At 44.5% G+C, this 22,639-nt stretch overlaps 1 protein-coding gene across 1 annotated transcript; it reads left to right on the forward strand.

Annotated features, from left to right (window-relative positions):
- Positions 1-738: 738 nt before the first annotated feature.
- On the forward strand, positions 739-15,649 carry LOC128908718 (acyl-CoA (8-3)-desaturase-like). The gene is made up of 12 exons (XM_054199452.1): positions 739-975; positions 5,236-5,346; positions 6,957-7,154; positions 7,652-7,753; positions 7,928-8,056; positions 9,683-9,743; positions 11,591-11,667; positions 12,506-12,603; positions 13,265-13,361; positions 14,458-14,537; positions 15,285-15,410; positions 15,598-15,649. The coding sequence occupies exons 1-12, from the start codon at positions 739-741 to the stop codon at positions 15,647-15,649; spliced, it is 1,368 nt and encodes a 455-aa protein (XP_054055427.1).
- Positions 15,650-22,639: the final 6,990 nt, after the last annotated feature.

Raw genomic sequence — 22,639 nt, forward strand, 5'->3', positions numbered from 1 at the left:
TTTTTTTAATTGGGCATAAGAATGTGCATAACTTGTGTTTCTTCCAAAGGGTTTTGTGGACTGTAACATCTAAACCAAGCTGCAGAGTGATATTATTTTTCTGGTTAGCAGCAGGTTAATCAGGGGTGTATTTTCAATGTGATTTTCCCTGCGTGTCAGAGCCCAGTAAGTCCCTCTTGGGAACAGAATGAGCTACCCAAGGAAAAAAAACCCAAAGCGGCGAGATACTCCTTACCCAGAGTTACTTACAATGAGCACCTAAACAGGTAGACAACAACAAATCTGGACACGGACTTATTTTCTCGTGTCTTCTGTTTGTCCGTCAAGGGGAATTGTTACACCTTTTGGTGGCTGGAGGATTTTATCTCCCAGTGAGCAAAGTTTCTGTGTTGTACAATATCTGCGGCGTTCAGCCGGGAAGGAGGAGATGCTTCCATTCTAAAAAAAAATTAAATTGTTTTTATTTTGGAATGCACAGTGAGTATTGCCCTCATGTTTTAATGAGTGCTGGGCTGGCACTGCGGGGGACGGAGCGGGTTTTGGGGTGGAAACCCGGAGCGGCAGGAGCGAGGCCGAAGTGCCGGGGATGGGGAGAGGAGGAGAAGGGCGTGGTCTGGGCGTGGCCGGGGCGTGTCCCACCCGTATATCCCGTGGCGGGAGCGGGGCGCTGGGGTTGGCGAGGAAGGAGGGAAGGAAGAAAGAGGGAAGGAAGAAAGAAAGAAAGAGGGAAGGAGGGAGATGGCACCGCTGCGGGGGGCCGGGGAGGTGCGTGAAGAGCGGGCCGGGGCCCCCGCGGCCGGGCCGGGGCTGCGGCGCTTCACCTGGGAGGAGATCCGGGAGCGGAGCGGGCGGGGGTCGCCGCCGCAGGAGCGCTGGCTGGTGATCGAGAGGAAGGTGTACGACATCAGCCACTTCTACCGCCGGCATCCCGGGGGGGCCCGGCTCATCGGCAGCCACGCCGGGCAGGACGCCACGGTGAGCGGCGGGGAGGAGTTTGGTACCTGCTGGCTTGGAGATGCGGGGAGGAGGAGGCGGGTACCCGGCAAGCATCCTGCAGCGAGAGCTCGGGAGGTGGCTTTGCTGGGCACTGGTGGGGCCGGGGGATATATAGTGTGGCAGGAGGTATATAGCACGGTGAGGAGCAGGACGTGGACCTGTTGGAGCGGTGCTAGAGGAGGCCGTGGAGATGCTCAGATGGCTGGAGCCCCTCTGCTGTGAGGACAGGAGAGAGACAACTGAGTGTTGGGGGTTTTCAGCCTGGAGAAGAGAAGGCTCTAGGGAGACCTTAGAGCCCCTTCCACTACCCAAAGGGGCTACAGGAAAGCTGGGGAGGGTCTTTTCACATGTAGTGATAGGACAAGGGGTAATGGCTTCAAGCTGAAAGAGGAGAGATTTAGATGAGATCTGAGGAAGAAATTTTTCACTCTGAGGGTGGTGAGCCCCTGGCCCAGGTTGCCCAGAGAAGCTGTGGCTGCCCCATCCCTGGAGGGGTTCAAGGCCAGGTTGGACGGGGCTTGGAGCAACCTGGGCTGGTGGGAGGTGTCCCTGCCCAGGGCAGGGGGTGGCACTGGGTGGGCTTTAATGTCCCTTCCAACCCAAACCATTCTATGTAGCCTGGTTGGGGATATGTGATGTCACTGCTACATGCAAGCTTTCCAACATCATGCAATGGAAACAGGCAAATACAGAGGCTTACTCGGTGGGGAACCACGTTGTCCCAAATCTGGGTTCTTCATCCAGCATGCAAAAACCAATTGACGCATAGAGTCAGGATATTTGCTCTATTCCGGTCCTGTGTGGGTAAAGGTGCTAGGTGATAATTCGCAAAGCTAGCACACCTTTTGAGAAATACCAAAGGAGAAACTACAGTAAATGATTGGTCAGTCATTCTTCACTCCTAACTTTACATACAAAAGCAGAAATTTACCATTCTCTTATCTCGAGACTCCTGCTGTCTTCGGTTGAGGTCAGCTTGGTGCCACCAAGGTCTGATGCCCTGGGGCTGTCCCTTGCTGTCCCCCGCTCACCAGCTACACAAGCCGACCTGGATTTTTTTGTGACTGATAACCCTTCTGACAACCACCAGACTGTAACCGTTTATCCAGCTAAAGTCTTTAGGAGTAGTCTTATCTCCTGATCTCGCTTCTGCAGCTACTGTGGACTGCAGTGATTTATTGCAGCCAGGGCAAGGTGGGGAAGCTGCCCCAAGCCCTGTGACAATGACAGCACCTGCTTCCAGAAATGTACCTTTAGGAAAGTTATCCCCCTGGTCATAACTTGGAAGGAGAGCAAAGACGGCTTTCCCAAGCAGTCTTCCAGAAGAGTTTCTGTAGTTACTGCATATGGTCCTTCTGACCCTTGAGATGAACACAATTGAAAGCATCAGCCATTAACAAGGGCCCAATTGTGGGCAAAAAGACTTCTGCTCATCACGTTTCCTTGTCTGACTGCTATTTTAATGCCACAGAAAACTGTGGTAACACACACCGGAACGTTCAGCAAATTCCCTGGAGTTCTTGCCTTCTGGTACATGCAGGAAGGGTGGAAAAGAGTGGTGAAGTAACACCTATGTGAAGATGTGGTAAATGTGATTGCTTCCTTGCTGTGTATTTTGGAAGAAAAAAACCCAAGGCGAGCATTTCCCTCATCTTCCATATATAAGGGATGCTTGAGGCTCATGGAAATAAAAACAAATGTCAATCCACAAAGTTTAAATTTCAAATTCTGTATTAGCTGCACTTTGCATTCTATATTTTCCATCATTAATTTCTCCAGTTAGTACTGTCCGTCTTCTTTCATTTTAGTATGCTGGAATACCCCAGACAATGGATGAACTTGGAAAATGCAGCTATTTTGTTTCTGGGATCTGAGCTGGTTCTTCTAGGTTGGTTCTGTGTCTGAGTCATTAAATTCTGCAAAACTTCAGCCGCTTTTGCGTGACACCAGCTCAACTGTCTTCACACGCAAGTGCGAAGCACGTCAAATAAGCTGTTCACTATAATGGAAAAATGCCAGGTTATTTCCCCCTCTCTCTTTTTAAGTATATATGATAACACTCCAGGTCAGGGGCTGTAAGTGAAATTAATAGGAAGGGGTTTTATTTTACTCCAGAGATGCTGAAGGAACACATAAATCTTCATCAACTCGGCGATTTTGGATAACAACAGCATCACCACTTCTGACGAGGCACGATACTCAGAATATATATTTATTCCAAGGCAAACTGATACACGTGATACTGGAGCATCTTGCCCTGTTTGAACTCTGCGCTCCTGCAAGCTGTGTATCCTGGCTTTGGCAAAACTTGTGGAAGGGAGTAAAAGGTGGAATATTTGCCGTAGGTTCGTGTAATCCAGCCCAGAGAAAGCCACGCTGGCACTGGTCGGCCTCTAACAGAAGCTGGCTAAAATAGCATGTGTCGACTTCTGCGCTCTCCTGCGTAGCCTGGTTATGTGCGAACTGTCTGTTTTAGAGCAAACTTGGTTATATCCACATTGAGTTGCAGTGGGAATAGATCCAGGACGTTGTGGGTGAAGTAAGAAACTCCTCTTCGTTATTAAGAGTGGTTTCACTCTTAAGTCGCTGAATTCCCTGTGTGAATTCAATAGACTCTTCAGTTAGTCTGGGAGGCAGAGACAACAAGAAATCAAAGAAGCTTTTATTAAGAAAATCCATAAGACCTTAGTGAGGTCTTCGCATCTTGGAATAGGTCAATTGCCTAATCTTTTGAACATGTGTTATGAAAAATTAAGAAACGACCTTAGTTTGACTGGAAGATTTTACCAAGAGCATATAGCCAGCCTTGCAAGGTGCTAACATAGGAGAGGATGAAAAACACAGAAGGGTCTCAGTAAGAAAAGAAACCCGAGGAATGGAAAACTGAGTCTAATTAATGCCACAATATTAGTAAGGGTGACACTGAAGAGGAGTCCTTTTATTGACGCTTTTTATTGCGGTGTTTTCTCACGAATGGTGGAAGAGCAGGGTTAAGGAATGGGGTGACTTGGGAGACGGGAGCAACAATCTGGAACTTTTGGCTGAATTTGGCAAAACCTGATTGAATTTTGGAGACTGCAGAAACATCTGGTGTTGCAACAGCATGAAATAACCAGGTACTTGCAGTAGGTTATTTTGCAGAGAAACTGCTGATTTTTAGGTGCATCGATGACAGTGATTATGTGCATGGCAATTAAACCTGCTGTATGTTACGTATGTGCCTCAGTGTTATGCAGTAGCCTGAACCTATGTCACTTTGGAGTAGAGGACAGGAATTCTGTAGCAATTTGCTCAAAGAGTTTAACTAAACAACTTCACTTCTTCGCACAACCATTCTTAATAAACATTTGCCCATTTGCTGGAATGTAGTAAAGTGCGGATTCTGGTCAGTTTAGGATGACTAAATTGAATTGGATGAAAGACGGCGCAAAAGCAGGCGTGCAAGCAGATCAATAAGTTGAAGACATGGATGTACAAAGGCAATTTTCCATGGCTGGAGAATCCTTTCTGTCCCCAGCCCTGCCTCGAGACTGTCACACCATTGTTTTTCCATGCTCGTTATCTAGGAGATATCAATAACACCGGGCCTGTGCTTGTGAATCATGTCCTTACATTCATTTCCTTCTGAATACTTCCAAGTACTAGAGAAAACCAGAAAGTTCTCTGGTATCACTTGGTCCTTGATGAAATGCTTCCTGTCTTAGTTAATTTGGGAGTGGAGTTCTCTACCCGGTGAATAACAGGAACCACATTTTTCTTATAAGCGGTCGGATTTAAAGGGCGATTTTCTCTTTTGACAAATTGCACAACAAAAAAAGATTCTGGTCTGCTGATAAGAAAGGTTTTTTGGGCACCTGGGTGTCCAGGAAGATGGAAAAGTCACTCATACTGGAGTTGAGAAGAAGGGGAAGAAGAAAGGCAGGGGAACTAGCCTCTGCTTCAGGCATACGATGGAGATTCATTCAATTTTGTGTTATGGAGCTTGCACACCTGTAGTCATTGCAGTAGTGGAAGTCAGACCTCTTGCGTTTGCCACCTGAAATAAGATCTCGTTTAAGAGCATAGGACAAACATGAGAAGAAAGAGGTCAACAAAAGCTTGTGGAGATAGAAAGGTAAGCCAGGCAGCTTTGCTGTTGTGGATCCTCCACAGCGAATGTCTTGCTGTGCAGAGCAGATTGAGGTTACTAACATAGAATTTGTTTTTCTTACCTCTTCCTTTACTCTTGTGCCTTTGCAGGACGCCTTTGTAGCATTCCATGTTGACAAGGTGCTGGTGAGCAAATACTTGAAGTCGCTGCAGATCGGGGAGCTGGCACCAGATCAACCCAGTATTGAGCCCACTAAAAATGTAAGTTTATCCTCATAAATCAGATCAAAGATAGAATAAAGGGAAGTATTCTGAGATTAGATTATGTTCTTGTATGAGCATAGCTCCTGGAACAATGGGATCCAGGTTCTTCATAATTTTTTATGCTACTGTTTAGAAACAATACATGAATATTAGTCTAAATCCACATTACGTGGTTGAGAGATTCCTGAAGATGAATTTTTCTTATCACAGCAACTCCACATAAATAGCAGAGCCTTGTTTTGCTCTCATGAATATCACAGCTCTCACCTTTTCTTCTTTCCCTTGCTTTGAGAAAGAGCTAACCAAAAATTAAGTCATTTTTTCCAGCTGACAGTAAATTTTCAGACTGTACTCCCTTCCGTGGTAGGTATCTGTAGGGAGAGGCTGCAGGTAGAGCGTTTTAGCCCTGAATTAAGTTTCACAGGGTGTATTGGCATTGCCCTTTTGGACAGCCTTCTTCTAGCAGTCTCAAGGTCCAATTGCATGATCATTCACAGAAGAGCTGTTGATGGCCCTGTTGAGAGTAGAGAGTCTGGTGTGTCAAAGAAAACCTCGTGGGAGAAACACAAAGAACAGAACAGGAATAGTCTTAGAGTACAAATATTCCCTGGGCTGTTTGGTCCTCATTGCTTCCCACTATCCCAGACTATCTGTTTTCCCCATTCCTCCCAGCCTGTCCCGACTTTTCCTTTGTGCAGTCCCACACTGCATGCTGAAGGGGGGAAAAATGATATATGGCCCATGTAACTCGGGCATTAGAAACACAATTCAGAGCAGTCTGGCTCTCACAGAGTGGCATGGCCATGCTTCCTATGTAAGTGGGAACCCCATGAACCCTCTTACCCATCTGTGGCCATGCCTTGCCTTTTTCTCGATCCCGTGGTTGACCTGCACCAGAGCCTGCATGTGCCTTGCTCCATGAAAACTCCATTTCACCCCAAATGATTGGGAAAGTAGGCTGGCAAGCTCCTTTGTGGGTTGGGTTGCATGGAGACAGGAATCAGGCTTGGGAGGCACCTGCAGAGCTGGCAAAGCCAAAGGTGGTTGGTCTAGCTGTGATCGCTTCTTCCATCCTCCTTCCTCAGTGCCTGAGGCCAGCAGAGCTGTAGGTGCCATTTTCAGATAGGTATTTAACCCTCTCCTGTCAATCTTGGGAAGGGTAAAGTGAAAACACGTATTGGTCTATTGGAACCGGTCGCAGAAGAGGAATAAGTTCATTCCAAAGGCCTACCACAAGATGGCATGCTATGTTCATGTACGTACGGCACACCTGCTGCTGCACGCAACTTCCACCTGAGCCCTGTGCTACCTGCCATAGAAGATGATGGAAGAAGCACCAAAGATACAGTCTTAGGGGTTGGGGGGTACAGGCATTGTGCTCTGCGGTGGCTGCTGCTTGCTCCTCTGCTCTACGTACCTTATCTGGGAAAGACACAAAGAAGCTGTAGGAGAGCGATGATGAAGTTTACCAGGGTACAAAGCCATCTCTTGCCTGTTTGGCCAGATCCTTTGCTCTTTCTTTCCTCCACTAAAGTGGTCCTTGGCTTTAGAGGCTGCCGCGCTACACTCTAGAAACAGGGAACATGTAACACTGGTGATTCCCACAGAAAATGCTGGTGAAAGACTTCCGTGAATTGCGTGCTACTGTTGAGAAAATGGGACTTCTGGAGCCAAATCAACTCTTCTTCTTCCTGCACCTCGCTCACATCCTCCTGTTGGATACTGCCGCTTGGCTCATTCTCTTCTACTTTGGGACATCCTTAATGCCCTTTATTGTCTCTCTGGTGGTGCTGACCATTTCCCAGGTAAGCAACTAAGTCCACAGCACGTATGCATGGACTTGAATCAATTTTCATACACATAAATTGCAGTTTTCCGGTCCTCTGTTTCCTTACTTGGCATAGTTCTCCTTTGTCATAAGAAGACATGACTGTATGGCATGTGGTTACAGAAGATCTAGTAGATCTAGAAGATCTGATCTGGTTAAAGATGTCCCTGCTCACTTCAGCGGGGTTGGACTAGATGGCCTTTAAAGGTCCCTTCCAACCCAACACATTCTATGATTGGAAGATGTAAAGAAGGAATTCTGCATGTGGGGAGCTCCCACTAAACCCAGTCTGGGATTCTTTCAGTAAGATTTATTCTGGGGGAAACCTTAAGGGTATCAGGATTTCATAGTTCCTTTCTGAGAAGTCCCGTCTGAGAAATAAATCTTAATATTTCAAAGGAAAGGACAGGTGTGGCACCATCCTGATCTCAGTTCCTGCTTTTCTCCCCTCCTAATGTCTTTTTGCACTTCCAGGTCCAGGCTTCATGGTTACAACACGATTTAGGACATCTTTCAGTATTCAGGAAGACCAAATGGAACCACTTGCTGCATAAGTTTGTGATGTGCCATTTGATTGTAAGTACCCGATACTGGAAAAACTTCTTAGATTCGATGGCCTTCCTGTAAAAGTCTGTGTTCTGAAGGCTCTGTGGAGGATAGTGTGTTCAGCATTGGGCGAAGGAGGGGAATTATAGACAATCTATCTCTGGAAGCATTGTACTTTTCATACTTTGCTCTTCACTAAAACAGGGGGCATCAGCCAAATGGTGGACTCTCCTGCACTCCCGGCACCATGCCAAACCCAACTGCTTCCGGAAAGATCCTGACATTGATATGCACCCTTTCTTGTTTACTTTGGGGAAGAAATTCTCTGTGGAGGTGCGTGTGTGTGAATGCGTGCGCGGTCAGGTGCCAGGAACTGGGAAGAACACCCTCGTCAACAAAAAGCATGCTGTACCGTAAAGATCTAAAACTAAGACGTGATGGCAGTTTCTAAAAAAAGAAGGCTTTCACCTGTGTCTGCTTTCTTCAGCCTTTGTAAGCAGGTCACAGGGCACATTAAGTTCCTTTAAAAATTTCTAGAACCGTTGACAAGTAGTTCTAAATAAATTAGACATGATGTACGTACGTATGTCCATCAGGAAAAAGACTATTAATGGTTATAGCGACTTAGTGGCCTAGTAGGACAACTTGGTAATTAATGATTATTAGATAACTGGTAAACATTACTATAAAGCATGTCTGCAGTTGGCCTGGGATTACTACTTTGATATTCATGTCTGAGGCTCAGAGATACAGGTGGCTTTGGCATAGAATCGTAGAATTGCCTAGGCGGGAAGGGACCTTTCAGACCATCTAGTCCAACCATCAACCTAACTCTGACAAAAACCATCACTAAACCATATCTCTAAGCACTGTGTCTACCCAGCTTTTAAATACCTCCAGGCGTGGTGCCCCAACCACTTCCCTGGGCAGCCTGTTCCGTGGCAGGTCGATGCCTTCGAGGAGAAGGCAGAAGCCTTGCTGTGACAGGCAGCCAGCACGGCAGGACTGAATAACCAAGTCCTGTAGCTGTGTAGGACTGGCTGTCAGCAGACCCCTCCAGTGGGCAGAAGTCGCTTGACCACGCAGGATGTTCTCAGCTTGTGCTGCCAGGCCTCTTCCAGGAGCAACACCCTAAGGAAATGCTGAACCCCTTTTGTTGTCCAGCTTCATCGGTTCTTGAGACCCTGTCAGAGTAGATACAGCAGGCAATTATTTTTCTCCTTGGAAGACCTTTGCTACCATGAAACTGTCACTTAAATGTACAGAATCAGAGGAGATAGTAGTCAGGGGAGAAAAAAAAAAGAGAAAATACATATGACTATTTTTGACTGATAACTTAGCCTTGAAATACTAATATTTCACCAAATGAATTATGAATGTGGTAAGAACACAAACCCGAGGAAATTCACCAGTTAAAATTCAGCCCTATCCACCCTCAAAATAATTTTAATCATAACTTACAGATAACTTACACCATCTTTTAATGGATGAAATGTTCTGGCGTAGTTTCTACTACATCACTCCGTTTCAACCCAGACAGTGGTGGTATCTGGGACAGCGGTTTCCTTCCTACCAGATATCAACGTAGGTTTTTCTTGTGGGCTGTTACCTCTGTTTTGGCTTGTCATAAGCATATCTAGAACTGCTTTTCAGCAATCACTTATTTATTTTCCCCTGCTGGAGAAAAATCTCAAGCTTGCTTAACAGCTTATCTCTGAAGGACTTTACAAAGCTGTAAGTCATTTAAGCCTTATATTAATGGAATGAGTGTTTAGAGAAAAGGTGTATTATATATGTAAACTAATAGGATGCATACAAAAGAGGGAGACAGAAGGAACACGGGTTGTGGGAAGAATGGAAGGAGAGTGTCTCTGGGGAAGAAAGAGGAAAACAGCAAGTTACCTGTGCGGGTTGCTTAGTTCCCACTCAGTGCTTTTTTTCTGCTGTCTCTGTTCACAGCTCGGGATCAAAAAGAAAAAATACATGCCATACAATCACCAACACAAATACTTCTTCATCAGTGAGTATCTCCATTCTCCTGCCATGAGGGACACCATGAGGGGTACTAATAGGGCTTGTAGGTCCTACTTTTTGACGTGTAGGACTTGAGCAGAACTAAGGTGCCTGCATCAAAGAACATAATAATCAGTTTGCATCAAATTTTTGGAAGAGCTGAAAAGCAGACTGGATAAAACCACAAGTAACCCGGTCTATCCTCATAGCTGCTACTGCTCTGAGATCCTGAGGTCCTTTCCAGCCTGAATTATCATACAGATCAGGTTTCTGTGCCCTTCTCGACTTGAAACACATTGATTTGCTTTGAGAATTTCTAGCCAAATGGGTTAAGTTCGTTCCAGGGTAGAAAAAGTAGGAGGGTATACATATCCCAGGTCATCTGAAAACCATACAGCTTTGCAAAAACAAGTCTACATCTATTTGGGCAGAGAAAAGGAGAAAGACTCTTAACTTACTAATTATGGAAGTTACTTGGGAGAGTGTGATGAGGGCTCCGGGAACTCTTTATGTGAGCTGTATAATGTATGGCTAATAGAGCACGTAAACTGAGCGGATGAAAAAAAAATAATCAGAATTTCTCCACTGTCAGTGCCCTGATCTCTAGGCTCACTCCTGCCTCCGTCTTCCCACCATAGTACAGCTTTATTCCTTTTGTAAAGCAGCACAATTTCAACACGGGACAAGGAGATACCGCTTCTTGCGTCTCTCCGGAACAGTCTGTTCTGCTGCTCAGGACGCTTGCCTGAAAAAAGGACAGTATGAATTTGAACCCTAACACCCAGCAGAAATGGGCACCTTCAAGGTGCGATTCGTTTGACCTGTTTTTAACCTTGACCTCCGGAGATGGCAGGAACTGCAGTCCAGCAGCGGCTGTTCTCTCGGGTGGCTAGACACAGCCGGCAGGGTTGGTTCAGATGTGCCTATCCCAGGTACGCAACTCGGAGATGCCCAGCTAAGGAAGGTGATCCCATCTCCCAGGTCTTCCACATCCTCCACAGTGGCTCTGAGTTACAAGGTCATACCACATCTTTCAGTAGTATCCAAATTTAAAGATAAAACAAAAACAAAAATTAAAGTTTGTGGGGTTTTTTTTGTTTTTTTTAAGTACAAGTGAGGTGTCCATTTGGAAGGTTGAGCTCTTGCAACCCAAAATTCCTGGTAGGCAAGAGATTTCGCATGTATTCCCACTGTTCTCCTCCTTTGAGCAACTGAACGGGGAGGTACATAAGCTTTGGGGCCGTGGAAGCCGCTTCTGAAAATACTCCTCTGTGGCTCTTCCTCAGTTAAAAGCCTAAAATGAAATCTCGTGTTTGTAAGGACTATCAGATTAACGGGCAGACCTAAAAGTGTTTAGAGGCAGCACTAGGAGAGCATCCTGACCAGTATCAGTCATCGGTTTCTTGCAAAGTGGTTACGGTGATGCTCAAAAGGATTATCAAGTTGCTGGGGTCTTGTCCTCCTTATTTTTCAGGATTCAACGCACCTCTTTTTGTTTTCACTCTTTTCTAAAAGAAGCTCTCCGTGAGGAAACGGTGGGCGATGGAACCTGTGTTGGCAGGTGCCATAAGCAGTAGCAGGCTGTCGTGCTGAAGAGCAGGACCTGTCCTCAATCAAGCTCCAGAGAGCTTCTTGTCATACCTTCGTTTTGCCTCTTGAGGTCAGCAGGCTCCCAGATTGCTCACTGCTTGTCTGCGTTGATGCATACTGATATCATCCCGAAAATTCTGCACCCCTAAAGCTTCCCAGAATATTCTCCATGCTGAGCAGCTGTGCAGGGATCCTTTGCTTGAAGTTTGATTCCCTGTCATTCAGGCCGTGACGTTACCGGTGATAATGAATTCTCCCTTACAGCTCTTCCTCCGCTCCTGTTTCCCACCTACTTCCACTGCCACACGTTTTATATTGCATACACCAAAAGGTACTGGGCGGTAAGTATTGCTACTTGTGCGGCCAAGAGGGGGGTCAGTTGTGGGCCTTCAAACTTTCTCCTGAATGTGAAGCCACCTTCTTTCCAGAGCTCAGTCCCTGCTGTGTGACGCTGAATGCCATTCAGTTAGGTCTAACATGACGGTCGGTTTGTTGCAGTATTTGCAGTGGCTCTGCACGCTTTCTGCTAAACCCATTATGTTCTTTAGCTCGATGATAAAGGCCTGAAAACAAGCAACAGGCTGTTTGGCTTCTCCTTGCTCTGCCTCCTTTGCAGAACCACAAAGCGTACTGTCTCCTTTGGTTTGGGAAGCAAATTGGAAGGTCCGTAGCGGTCAGGAACAAGAGGATGTGGACTTATAGGAACTGCTGTTGGTTTGTTAGCAGTACACATGTACTTGGCATTACTTTCTATGCCAGGCGGCCGGAATTAATGCTTCATCCTTCCTCCGTTCGCGTGTGTTAAGCATACAGGAGGACAGAGCAACTTCCAGCCAAAACGCAATCGTTGGTCTAGCACTTAATTCACTGTGGGGCCCTGGGCAGTGACTTGATACAAGCCTCCAACTCGTGTTTCTGAATGCGTAGTTATTTGCTAATATATTAATCTACTTACAAGGTGTGAATGCTCAGATTCATCTCTATTGTAACAAGCCGTGAAAAGAAAGTGTTATTAGCTTATGTTAACTTGGATTGCTCCAGATGATTCAATTTGGCAAAAAAGCTACAGAAGTTGGAAGTAGATTGTTTTCTTGTACATATAACGTGAAGTTTAGAGAAAGATTTCTACAAATGTAATTTATAATTATTTTCTTTTCTTGTTGTCTCTGGCTTTGGTAGGACTTGGCCTGGATGCTGACCTTCTATATCAGATTCTTTTTTACTTATGGATCATTACTAGAAGTAAAGAGTCTCCTCGCGTATTACTTTATATTCAGGTGATACCTCTTTAGAAGGTTCTTCAGCCTTCCTCTACACATACTTTCCATCTATGCCTGCCTGCCTTTCTCTACCTTTGCTTATCTTTCCACGTTCTCCTTTATCATCTCATTTTTTTTGCTTAGTTTTTTAATTCCATAAAGTTAAACTAAGACTCTTCTGCTCAATTGCTCAACTTGTTCAAGTTTTATGTTACCTCATTGGCTCTGCCAGCAAAGAGACTTCACCGAGTGCTGGCCAAACTGAGGAATTGTCACCTTACACAACATTTAGGGCTTTGGGTGTTGGTTCTCTACTGGTTAGAGAAAGAGAACACTTAACAGAAACAGCTGAGCCTGGGCTTGCAAATGCGCAGGTGTTATCCAGCAGCATTGACTTGAATGGACAATAAACTCTCCATTTGGATCATTTTACTGATTCTAATCAGTTTGGTCCTTGGATACAGATAAAACAAGATGAATATCAGGCTGCATCAGTTTCATCACAGAATCTATTAAATAATCATGAGTTTCATAAGGAAGTATGAAACTTCCAGGTGCCGGATCAGCAAGGCTGGTGTTCAGCCGTGTGTTTGTAAGTCTGGCTGTGCGGTTATTCCAATGGCTCAGCATCGATTTCCTTATTTGTTACTGAATTCTGGCCTCTTGTCTGATTGCACAGGATGCTCGAGAGCAGCTGGTTTGTCTGGGTTTCACAGATGAACCATATCCCTATGGATATTTACTACGACAACAATTTGGACTGGGTGTCTACTCAGGTAAAATGTTTTCCATTCTTAAGACTTGTGGCCATACAGGTTCAAATTCCAACCATAAGACAAGCAAGACCTCTATTGTGTTAAGGGTGAAAACCTGTTGGTAACTGGGAAATGAAGGTTAATAGGATAACAGGATTCAGTTACGGTTACAGTTGAGGACAGCAATGACAAGTTCATGAGCAATCTAAAATCAAAGCTAGGTCCCAGCTCTATTTCTGAAACATACCCACCTCCCCACTTAGAATCACAGAATGTGTTGGGTTGGAAGGGACCGCTAAAGGCCATCTAGTCCAACCCCCCTGCAGTAGCAGGGACATCTTCAACTAGACCAGGTTGCTCAGAGCCTCATCCAGCCTGGCCTTGAATGTCTCCAGGGATGGGGCCTCCACCCCCTCTCTGGGCAACCTGGGCCAGTGTCTCACCACCCTCAGTGTAAAGAACTTCTTCTAAATGTCTAATCTAAACCTGCCCTGCTCTAGTTTAAACCATTGCCCCTCGTCCTATCGCTACGTGCCCTTGCAAACAGCCCCTCCCCAGCTTCCTTGTAGGCTCCCTTTAGGGACTGGAAGGCTGCTATAAGGTCTCCCCGGAGCCTTCTCTTCTCCAGGCTGAACAACCCCAACTCTCTCAGCGGGTCACTTACTGCATTGTTCTGTCTTGGACCTTTTCCACTTATGCGGAGACGGAAATTTGTGTCCTGCTCTTGCTGAGCAATTTTGCACTAGTAGAACACCAGCGTGGTGTCCCCTCTTTGCAGAGAAACTTACTGGAGTCCAGCAGTAAAGTCTGACCACCACAGAAGTACCCTGCCATCTCTGCTTTTTCTGCAGACGTAGGTTTGAGAAGACCCAGGAGGAACTTTTGCCTGTCTGTTCGCACGCATTCACAGGAGCACAGATCCATGTTAGCCACTCTACGCACAGCTGCTGGTCCACAAAGCTGAAGGAGGGTTATGATCCCTGCCTTGAGGTAGCTCAGCTTAGGCTAACAGAAAACAATAGACCAGAGCAGCACGGCGTACTGTGCTTTTTAGACAAACGAGAAAGGCTGTAGTCACCACTCTGTACTGACTTTGCTTTCCTCTCGCCTCCTCTAGCTCCAGGCAACATGCAATGTTGAGCAGTCTCCGTTCAATGACTGGTTTACTGGGCATCTGAACTTCCAGATAGAACATCAGTGAGTACGCACCCTGAGAGAGAATTTTCATCCCTCTTTTTTTTTTTTTAAAAAATATTTTTTCATGGCTCTATTTTTCTTTTCCCTGTTCTTTGCTCTGAATTCTACAAATAGTTGTGAGGCACCAAAGGGTTTGTCTTTAAAAAGACTGAAAACCCTAGAGAATCATAATCAAAAACCTTCACCGGACACAGGAAGGTGAGAAGGACTAGTGAAAACTGAACGTGGGCAGGACCTATGAAACCAGGCAGACAGAAACAGGGTCTATCCAAAGTAGTAGCTTGTAAGCATTAGTGAAAATGTACGTGCTGAGGCATCCTGTTTATAGTCCGATACAGTATTTTAAGCCTGCCTGTACTAAGTACTTATGCTATTACTGTAGAGACTGAGAGATGCAATGGCAGGATGGGCTCATCGCCTTTTCCCTGCTATGGAGATGGCTACTTCTGGAGAAAAGGGAGTGGGGGAAGTAGTTTCCTCCAGCTTACGGCATCACTTAATTTGGAGAAATGTCACTTCAGAGATGCTAGAGACAACAGTGGAAAATAACGGAGGGGGAAAGCAGGAAAGTCTTAAGAATTACCTGTGCTAAAAGCACACCAAAGGGAAAGCAGAGCCAGGAGCAGCTGGAGACGCTCCTTAATGTGAGCTGGGTGGTTCCTGGGAAGTAATAATGAATGTGAACATGTGAAAAGTGATATTCCTTATAGAGCACTGGAAGAGAATTTGTCTGTCTCCTGTTCACAGCCTATTCCCCACCATGCCAAGACACAACTACTGGAAGGTGGCTCCTCTGGTGAAGTCCTTGTGTGCCAAACACGGCCTGGAGTACCAGTGTAAGCCGTTGCTCACAGCTTTTGCAGACATTGTGCAGTAAGTAACAACGCACTGGCAAAAAATTGCAGAAGGACGTAGGGGAGACCGGAATCCTAAGAACAAGAGCTGGCTTTTTCTCCTCTTACAAATCACACACAAAACTCTCATTTCCCTTGTCCCCACCTACACTCCCTTAAGCAATCCTACATAACGTGGCCTCTTGCATTCTTTTTCTCTCTCTCAGCTCTCTGAAGAATTCAGGAGAGCTCTGGCTTGATGCCTACCTGCACAAATAAGAAGACAAGGCATTCACAGCCTGCCACGTCTTTGCATTCCCAGCAAGCTGAGGAGCAGGGACCACAAGGGACTCCATGGCAGAAGAAAATGAATAAGAACTGAAGGATATGATTCCAATCAATATGAAGTTACCTGAATTTTGCTTCTGGTCTTTCCTGGTGTTTTGGTTCAGATATGTTAAGGGTGGATAAGGCAAGCAGGACACGACTGGTTGGGACAGAAGAAACTCTCTGAGAAAATATGGCCAAGAGCATTTCTGAGCCTGAGTATGTGTTCAAGTCAGACTATGGGCTGCTGCAGCTGCACACACTTCATGTCAGAGTCCTCTGACGAGTTGTTTGGGGTTTTGTTGGTGGTGCTTTTTTTTTTGTACTCCTCATGTCGGGGGTTTAATGCTTGAAACAATGTTTACTTATTTGAAGTCATTCAAAATCGTACAGGATTTTGAATTAACAGGGTGTTCCAGCAATGTGCTGAAATCATAATAAATTATAATAAAGTACATATCACACTTAAGAGTAGAGCAATTGCAATCTGCAGTTGAATACCACTGCATTACTGTTCTCTACAGCATCCTCATCGTCACAGGGCCAGGCATCCCCTGTTGTCAGGAAGAAATACAGGGGCTGAAACCAGCTCAAGCCTGCTGCTCTCTTCTACGTTTCGCTATTTCTTGTTGGGTTTTTTGCTGGTCTGGCTGAGTTATTTATAACCATGAGGTCTCCACTGCCACATCTGTAAAGCGCAGAGTATGCTGTCCTGTAACTTTGGGAGATCCAAATGGACCGTGACGGGCACTAACTCCAACCTGAAACTTAATAGGCCCAAAACCTAATGGCCCTGAACCTGGCCCTAACTTTAATGCGGATCATAATACTAATTCGAATAGGCCTTAACCCTAAAAACTCAAACCCTAATAGGCCCTAACCATAACACTAACCCTAAACCTAACCCTTACCTTAAGGGCCCAAACCCTAATATTAATAGGCCCTAACCAAAACACCAACAGGCCCCAAACCTTACCTTAATCCTAACTCTAATGTCCCTAACCATTACGCTAATAGGCTGTAACACTAAGCATAACTCTAACCCCAATGACCCTAACCTTCACCCTAATCCTAACGCTTATTAGCCTGAACCCTAATAGTCCCTAACCCTAATGGCTCTAGCACTAAACCTAACCCTAGGCCATTCAAAAGACAGATTCAAGGATTTTTTGACTGAAGTAACACACATGTTTAACTTCCTATGCCTTGATACATGGCAGGGGGGAGTTTATTTTACAATTTACAGAATCACAGAATCTTCATGGATGGAAAGGACCCTTAAGATCATCGAGTCCAACCAAACAACCTACGATCTCTGCCACTAGAGCATGCCCTGAAGTGCCACATCTACACGTTCCTTAAACACCTCTAGGGATGGTGACTCAACCCCCTCCCTGGGCAGGCTGTCCCAGTGCCTGACCACTCTTTCAGTAAAGTAATTCTTCCTAATATCTAATCTAAACCTCCCCTCATTTTTTTGGAGCTCATTCTTATTGTGTAGTTACAGAAAGTCACATCATGTTTCCAAGCACCCTAGGAAGTTTTGGGGGGCAGTAAGCTTCCTTGCTTCCCAGTGAGGTTTACAGCTCTGGAAAGGAACCAGAGAGTTTGGACAACAAATAAAATCCAGTGAGGAAGGTGGGACAAGAAAGCAGGGAAAAGGGTAGAGTTGGGCAGTTGCTTGTGCAATTTTGGCTTGCAGGAACAGCAGCCACATGAACCCATCATGATGCAAAGCTTCTCTTGCTCCAGAATAGATCCTGGCTACTTTTTAAATCCTCACCACACAAGGTTGAGTGCCAGCCATTTGGACTCAAGCCCTGGCTCTATACTGTAAGGGAACAAGAGTACAGGATCCAGCAAGGCTTATTATTAAGCTCAAGCTTATTAAGGCAGTTTTGAGAGTTCAAGAGTAAACTGAGTTACCTGAGTGGACGCAGATTTTGGCTCAATCAGGCACAAGGTGAGTGAGAGAAAGAAGCCAACCTAGGTATCTTGATTCATCCTTGAGAGGAGGCAAAATCTTGCCATTAGTCAGTAAGAGAGCACTTACTTTGTCTGGAGTGGGTACCATCACGAGTGCATACACAGACCCTGAAATAAGAGACTAACTTTAGGAAAGAGGACTTTGGGAACAAAAAAATTCATTTGACTCCATTTGATAAAATCAGCAGGTAAGAACGCTTTCTTACAATAATGAAAGCGATGAGGCTAATAAATCACCTGGTAAAAAGAAAGATATAAAAAAAGTCTCTGATTAGATAATAAATGGACTTTGTATTGTTTGTGCAATGATTGTCTGAATTATACATGCCATGCTTGGCACTGACTTTTACTTAAAAACCTTTAACCTGGTACAGCCATGCAGAAGATTTGTTATTAAGCCATTTTTGGCCTTGGAAAACATGCAATAATATTTAGAGGTTAACAGCACAAAGTACCATTCCCAAACCATGGGATTAAAAGAAGCGATTCCTGAAAAACTCTGTGGGAGAGGTAAGGAACAAAGCAGGACTCGGAACGCTCTCAGTTATTCACAAACACATTTCCACTATTTTAAAAAGCCTTTTAAAATTACCGTTAGTAGCCTTTGAAAATAATTTCCTTGGGTAGATGAGAGGCCCGATTTTGAAGACCAGCATTTGATTTTTGGACCTTCAACATCATTGGGCTTCTAGTGTAATTTGCAGTCAGGACCCCTGTGAGTAAAAATGGAATTAAAAAAAAAAAAAAAAGCTGCAAATATTTTCATTAGTTGAGGACCCACCAGTGTGCAAATGAGGAAGGGTGCGCAAGAAGGTTGAGCAAGACTGAGACGAAGGGCTGCGCATAAACGTGGAATAAAGCCTAAGCGATATGGATGAACGCCAGAGCAAACAGGAGGAGTTACCAATTTTTCCCCAGGTATCTTCGATCAATCTTAAGAGTATGGTAGGCAGTATTGGTTTAGATGAAAGGCTGCCTGTATTACCCCAGGAAAACGTTTAATAGCTTGGTGAGATTTTACAAAGAAGGTATCACTGAGAGGGCCAAAGAAGGAAACATTTACAAATTAGTTACACAACCCAACAGAAAGGCATAAAAAATAAGACTCTTATATAAAGAAGTTACGGTAGATGAAAACAGAGTGGAAATAAAACCAGCATCACCAACAGAGTATCTTCTCTAAATGTGAGGAATGATGGAAATAATACAAAATATTAACTGACTTATCCTAAAATACAGCCTTTATGCCTGCAACTCTGAAATGCAAATTCTATTCTTTTCCGATGATCGTATCTTGAAATCGGAGGTCCAGGGCAGACCGTTTCCACTGGAAATAACATTGGAAGTTTGAATTTAAAATGAAGTGGGCTTTTTTCTGATAAATTTGCTTTGGAGAAGGGTATGTTTTAAGAAATATCAGTGTGCGTGAAAAAGTTTTGGTTTATATATGGCACCTCATATTAATAGCTAGATATCAAGTAAACAAAATAAGCACATTCATTGTCTTCTGTTTTATAAAGCTGAATAGTAAATAATTTACAAAAAATCTTTAAACAAAAAGCTGTATCTGTTAAAAGGTTGACAGATCATAGACAAACTTTTTATAGTATAATCACACTGTTTATTTCATAGAAAACGGTTGAAACTATTCCTCATCCCGCAGTCTTCACAAACTCGCACATAGACATGTATCAGATGCACAACTTCACTGAATAAAGCTTGTAGCTTATTTGTTTGAAATCTAAAGAGCGAGCAGCCTTTAGGAAAAGTAATGAGCATCAAAAGCACCTCAGACTCTGCACGTACGCAGTAAGTAAAGCAGGGAAAACGAGCAGAGGTTTCTTCACCTTTGCTTTTCCAACTTCCCCCCACAAAGCCAAGAGCACTGTCAAGACCCTACAGACAATCGGAGAGCTACAATTATGCAGAGCTACGTGCTTTCATCTCCTTCCTATATATTCTATATATTTTGATTTTCACCCTCATCTCAAGCTACACAAAGAGGAACCCCAGACTTCCTGCCTTATTTAACCAGGTTCAAGAGAAAGCTAGAGGAAAAAATGCAAACGAGGCAAAAGTATGTTGGAATTCTGTTAAAGATTGCACCTTTGGGCAGAGAAACCATTGCATAACGTAAAGCAGCACTGGTTTGGGCAGCTCGTGGCTTCAGCAGAGCCGGCTGGGAACAGGTCGCGCAGACCTCTGCTCGGTCACACGAAAGCGTTCAACGGAAGACGACGGTTGATCAAACAGGCAATTTACTCCGCATGTTTTCCTTTGATCTATTATGTCAAGACAACGCTAAAGTGAAGAAACAACTTGTTTAATTACACTGTTTTCTAAAAGTGAGGAGGAACCAAAAAGAAGGCTGGATGCCATCTATGAGGGTGAAGTAACTGCAGCGGACTAAATAAAGCAAGCTGAAGGGGAAGTGGGAGATGGGTGTTTGGACTCAGGTCTCCCTAGGGTCTCTGCCTCCTTGACACCCTCACCGTTTCACAGTCTTACAGACCAACACAGTCCGAGTAGACAAAAAGAGACTCCACCTTGCATAAGAACTCAGTTCCCTGCTTATTCACACGTTTCCAAGGGCAACCCCGGCAGCACCCGTGAGTGAAAGCCAGACTTCAAGCTGAAAACCGGCCCGGCTGTCGCCCCAAGCACAGAGGCAGGGAAGGCTGCCTTAAGGCATTTTGTATTTTCATCCTGTTTGGGGAGTGTTGCAACCGCAGCTTAGTCTGTAAACTGTATCTCCCATCATCCTTATTCCTCAATAATTCTTACAACATATATGCACAAGGTCAAAGATAAATTCCTGAGACTTAAGCATAGAAAATAGGAAAAAGATGATTCTTCCTCAGCTATCTGTTCGTAAAAGAGTGTAGCCATTTGTATGTCAATGCTCTTGCTGTCAATCTTGAATCAACAATCACTGTGAGACAAGGATTTATTGCACTGGGCGGGGGGGGGGGGGGGGGGGGGGATCAAAAAAAAAATAACAAAGTTCTCAATATGGGTCAAAGTTTTTAAATGGTGAAATCTGAGAGGAAGGAGCAAAAAATAAACACTGAAGTTAACAGACACAGCAAATCTATATAAAGCATTTTTGTGATTTATCACATGCTCTGAAACAGGAAATGAAGTTTTTCTTCCGACTTGTTCCCTTACAGCTTTCCACTATTTGAATGGGATCGTTGGTCCAACTCTGATTACAGCAACCAAGCGAAACACCTTTTATAATCTTGTAACGATTTGAATGAGATGGATTAAGATCCAGGTGAACATTTCTGAGGTTTTCAAGAAGTTATCAAGACGTTGTCCGCAAGTTCTTCTGGAAAACAAAAGAAAAAAAAAAGGCAAAGCAACCAGTGTCTACTGTTTTGTTTTTTTCAAGGTAAAGAGCAATGTATCATCATTTAATGAAACAGGTCAGGTTGCAACTTATAGGCTGAAAAATGTCACAATTGATCACGTAACAGTACTAGACCTACTTGATCCAGCTACTTTGCTCTGGTAAACAGTAAAATTTTTTTTTTTTTTTTTTAATTAAAAAAGTACAACTATCAGTTTACCAAGCTTTAGTGTGTGACCTGAAAATAAATTTCAGCACAGCTCCCGAGGGCCTGTTTACTCTCAGACGGCAATGCAGTGAGATTTCCAGCTGCACTGGGGTTGAAGTTTGACTTTGGGTGGAACCCCACCACGACAAAGTTCGAGCTTTTATCACGCAACTAAATCATACAGGCTCTACACAGCAATCCAGCCTGGAGAAGTGTCATCGTTAGCAGTGAACTGAGTATTAAGCTACTGCACTTATTATTTTTTACACTGCTGCCTCGTTTTTTAGCCTTGATTAACTTTCCTAGACTACGTAAATACGCAACCCTTTACAACCTTTTGCAAACGTCGGGCTTTGTCAGGAATCTTTCTCATGATCCATCCCCACAACTGAAACCATCTTGAACTAGAGAAGTACCTCAGAACCTCTCACATGGAAGAAGTTTTCACAAGAACCATACGTTGATATTTGCTTAATGGGACAGGAGAGAACGGGAACATGACAGATGCTTTGCAGGTATCTTAATCACCTACTTGCGAGACGATGGCACAGCACAGAATCCCAGACTGGCAGGGGTTGGAAGGGCCCTCTGGAGACCATCCAAGTCCAACCCCCTGCCAGAGCAGGGTCACCCAGAGCAGGTGGCACAGGAACGCGTCCAGGTGGGTTTGGAATGTCTCAAGAGATTATGAAGGTCTTTTAACTCTTTGTCTGGAATTCAAGAGCTAAGCAGGAATCTAGCAACTACTGACAGACAAATGACAAATCGGCAAAATTGCCTTTATTTCATTTACAATCAAACTAGAGCCTTAGTTCTTTCCCCAGTTCTGTCCAAAACAGCTTTATGCAACTGCTTAAGCTACATCCTCAGCGCCAGCTGAGTCAAGGCTATGCTCAAGTCCAGCGCTGCATGTCATGACCCGCATGTCACGGTCCCACAGTTGTAAACCCAAACATCAGCTCAGATTAAGCTCTGCAATATTGCCCGGGAGGAAAGGTCAAGCTTTACCACGCACCGCGTATCTTCATGTAATCTACTGTCAACGAGAGATAAGAACATGCACCGTATCACTGCATCAATCCGCTTCTGCAGCACTGGTTTGAGGCCCTAAGCCTCACAGCAAACAAAACTCAAAGCGCAGAAAGGATCATAGACTTGTTTGGGTTGGAAGGGACCTTTAAAGGCCGTCTAGTCCAATTTATTTAATGGATGCTAAAGTCATAGACACCAACACACTGCTTAGTAGACAATTTCCCTCAAAGCCTTTCACCAGATAATGCACTTCAAGAGAGGAATTCAGGGATAACTTCTTCCAACATACTTAAAGCAGTAACTATCTGATCCAAACCTACCTCACCCTTTTTCCCCTGGAATTTAGCAACTCCGTATACTCACT

Source organism: Rissa tridactyla, chromosome 4 (genome assembly GCF_028500815.1).
Source record: "Rissa tridactyla isolate bRisTri1 chromosome 4, bRisTri1.patW.cur.20221130, whole genome shotgun sequence".
In the NCBI taxonomy this organism is placed as follows: domain Eukaryota; kingdom Metazoa; phylum Chordata; class Aves; order Charadriiformes; family Laridae; genus Rissa; species Rissa tridactyla.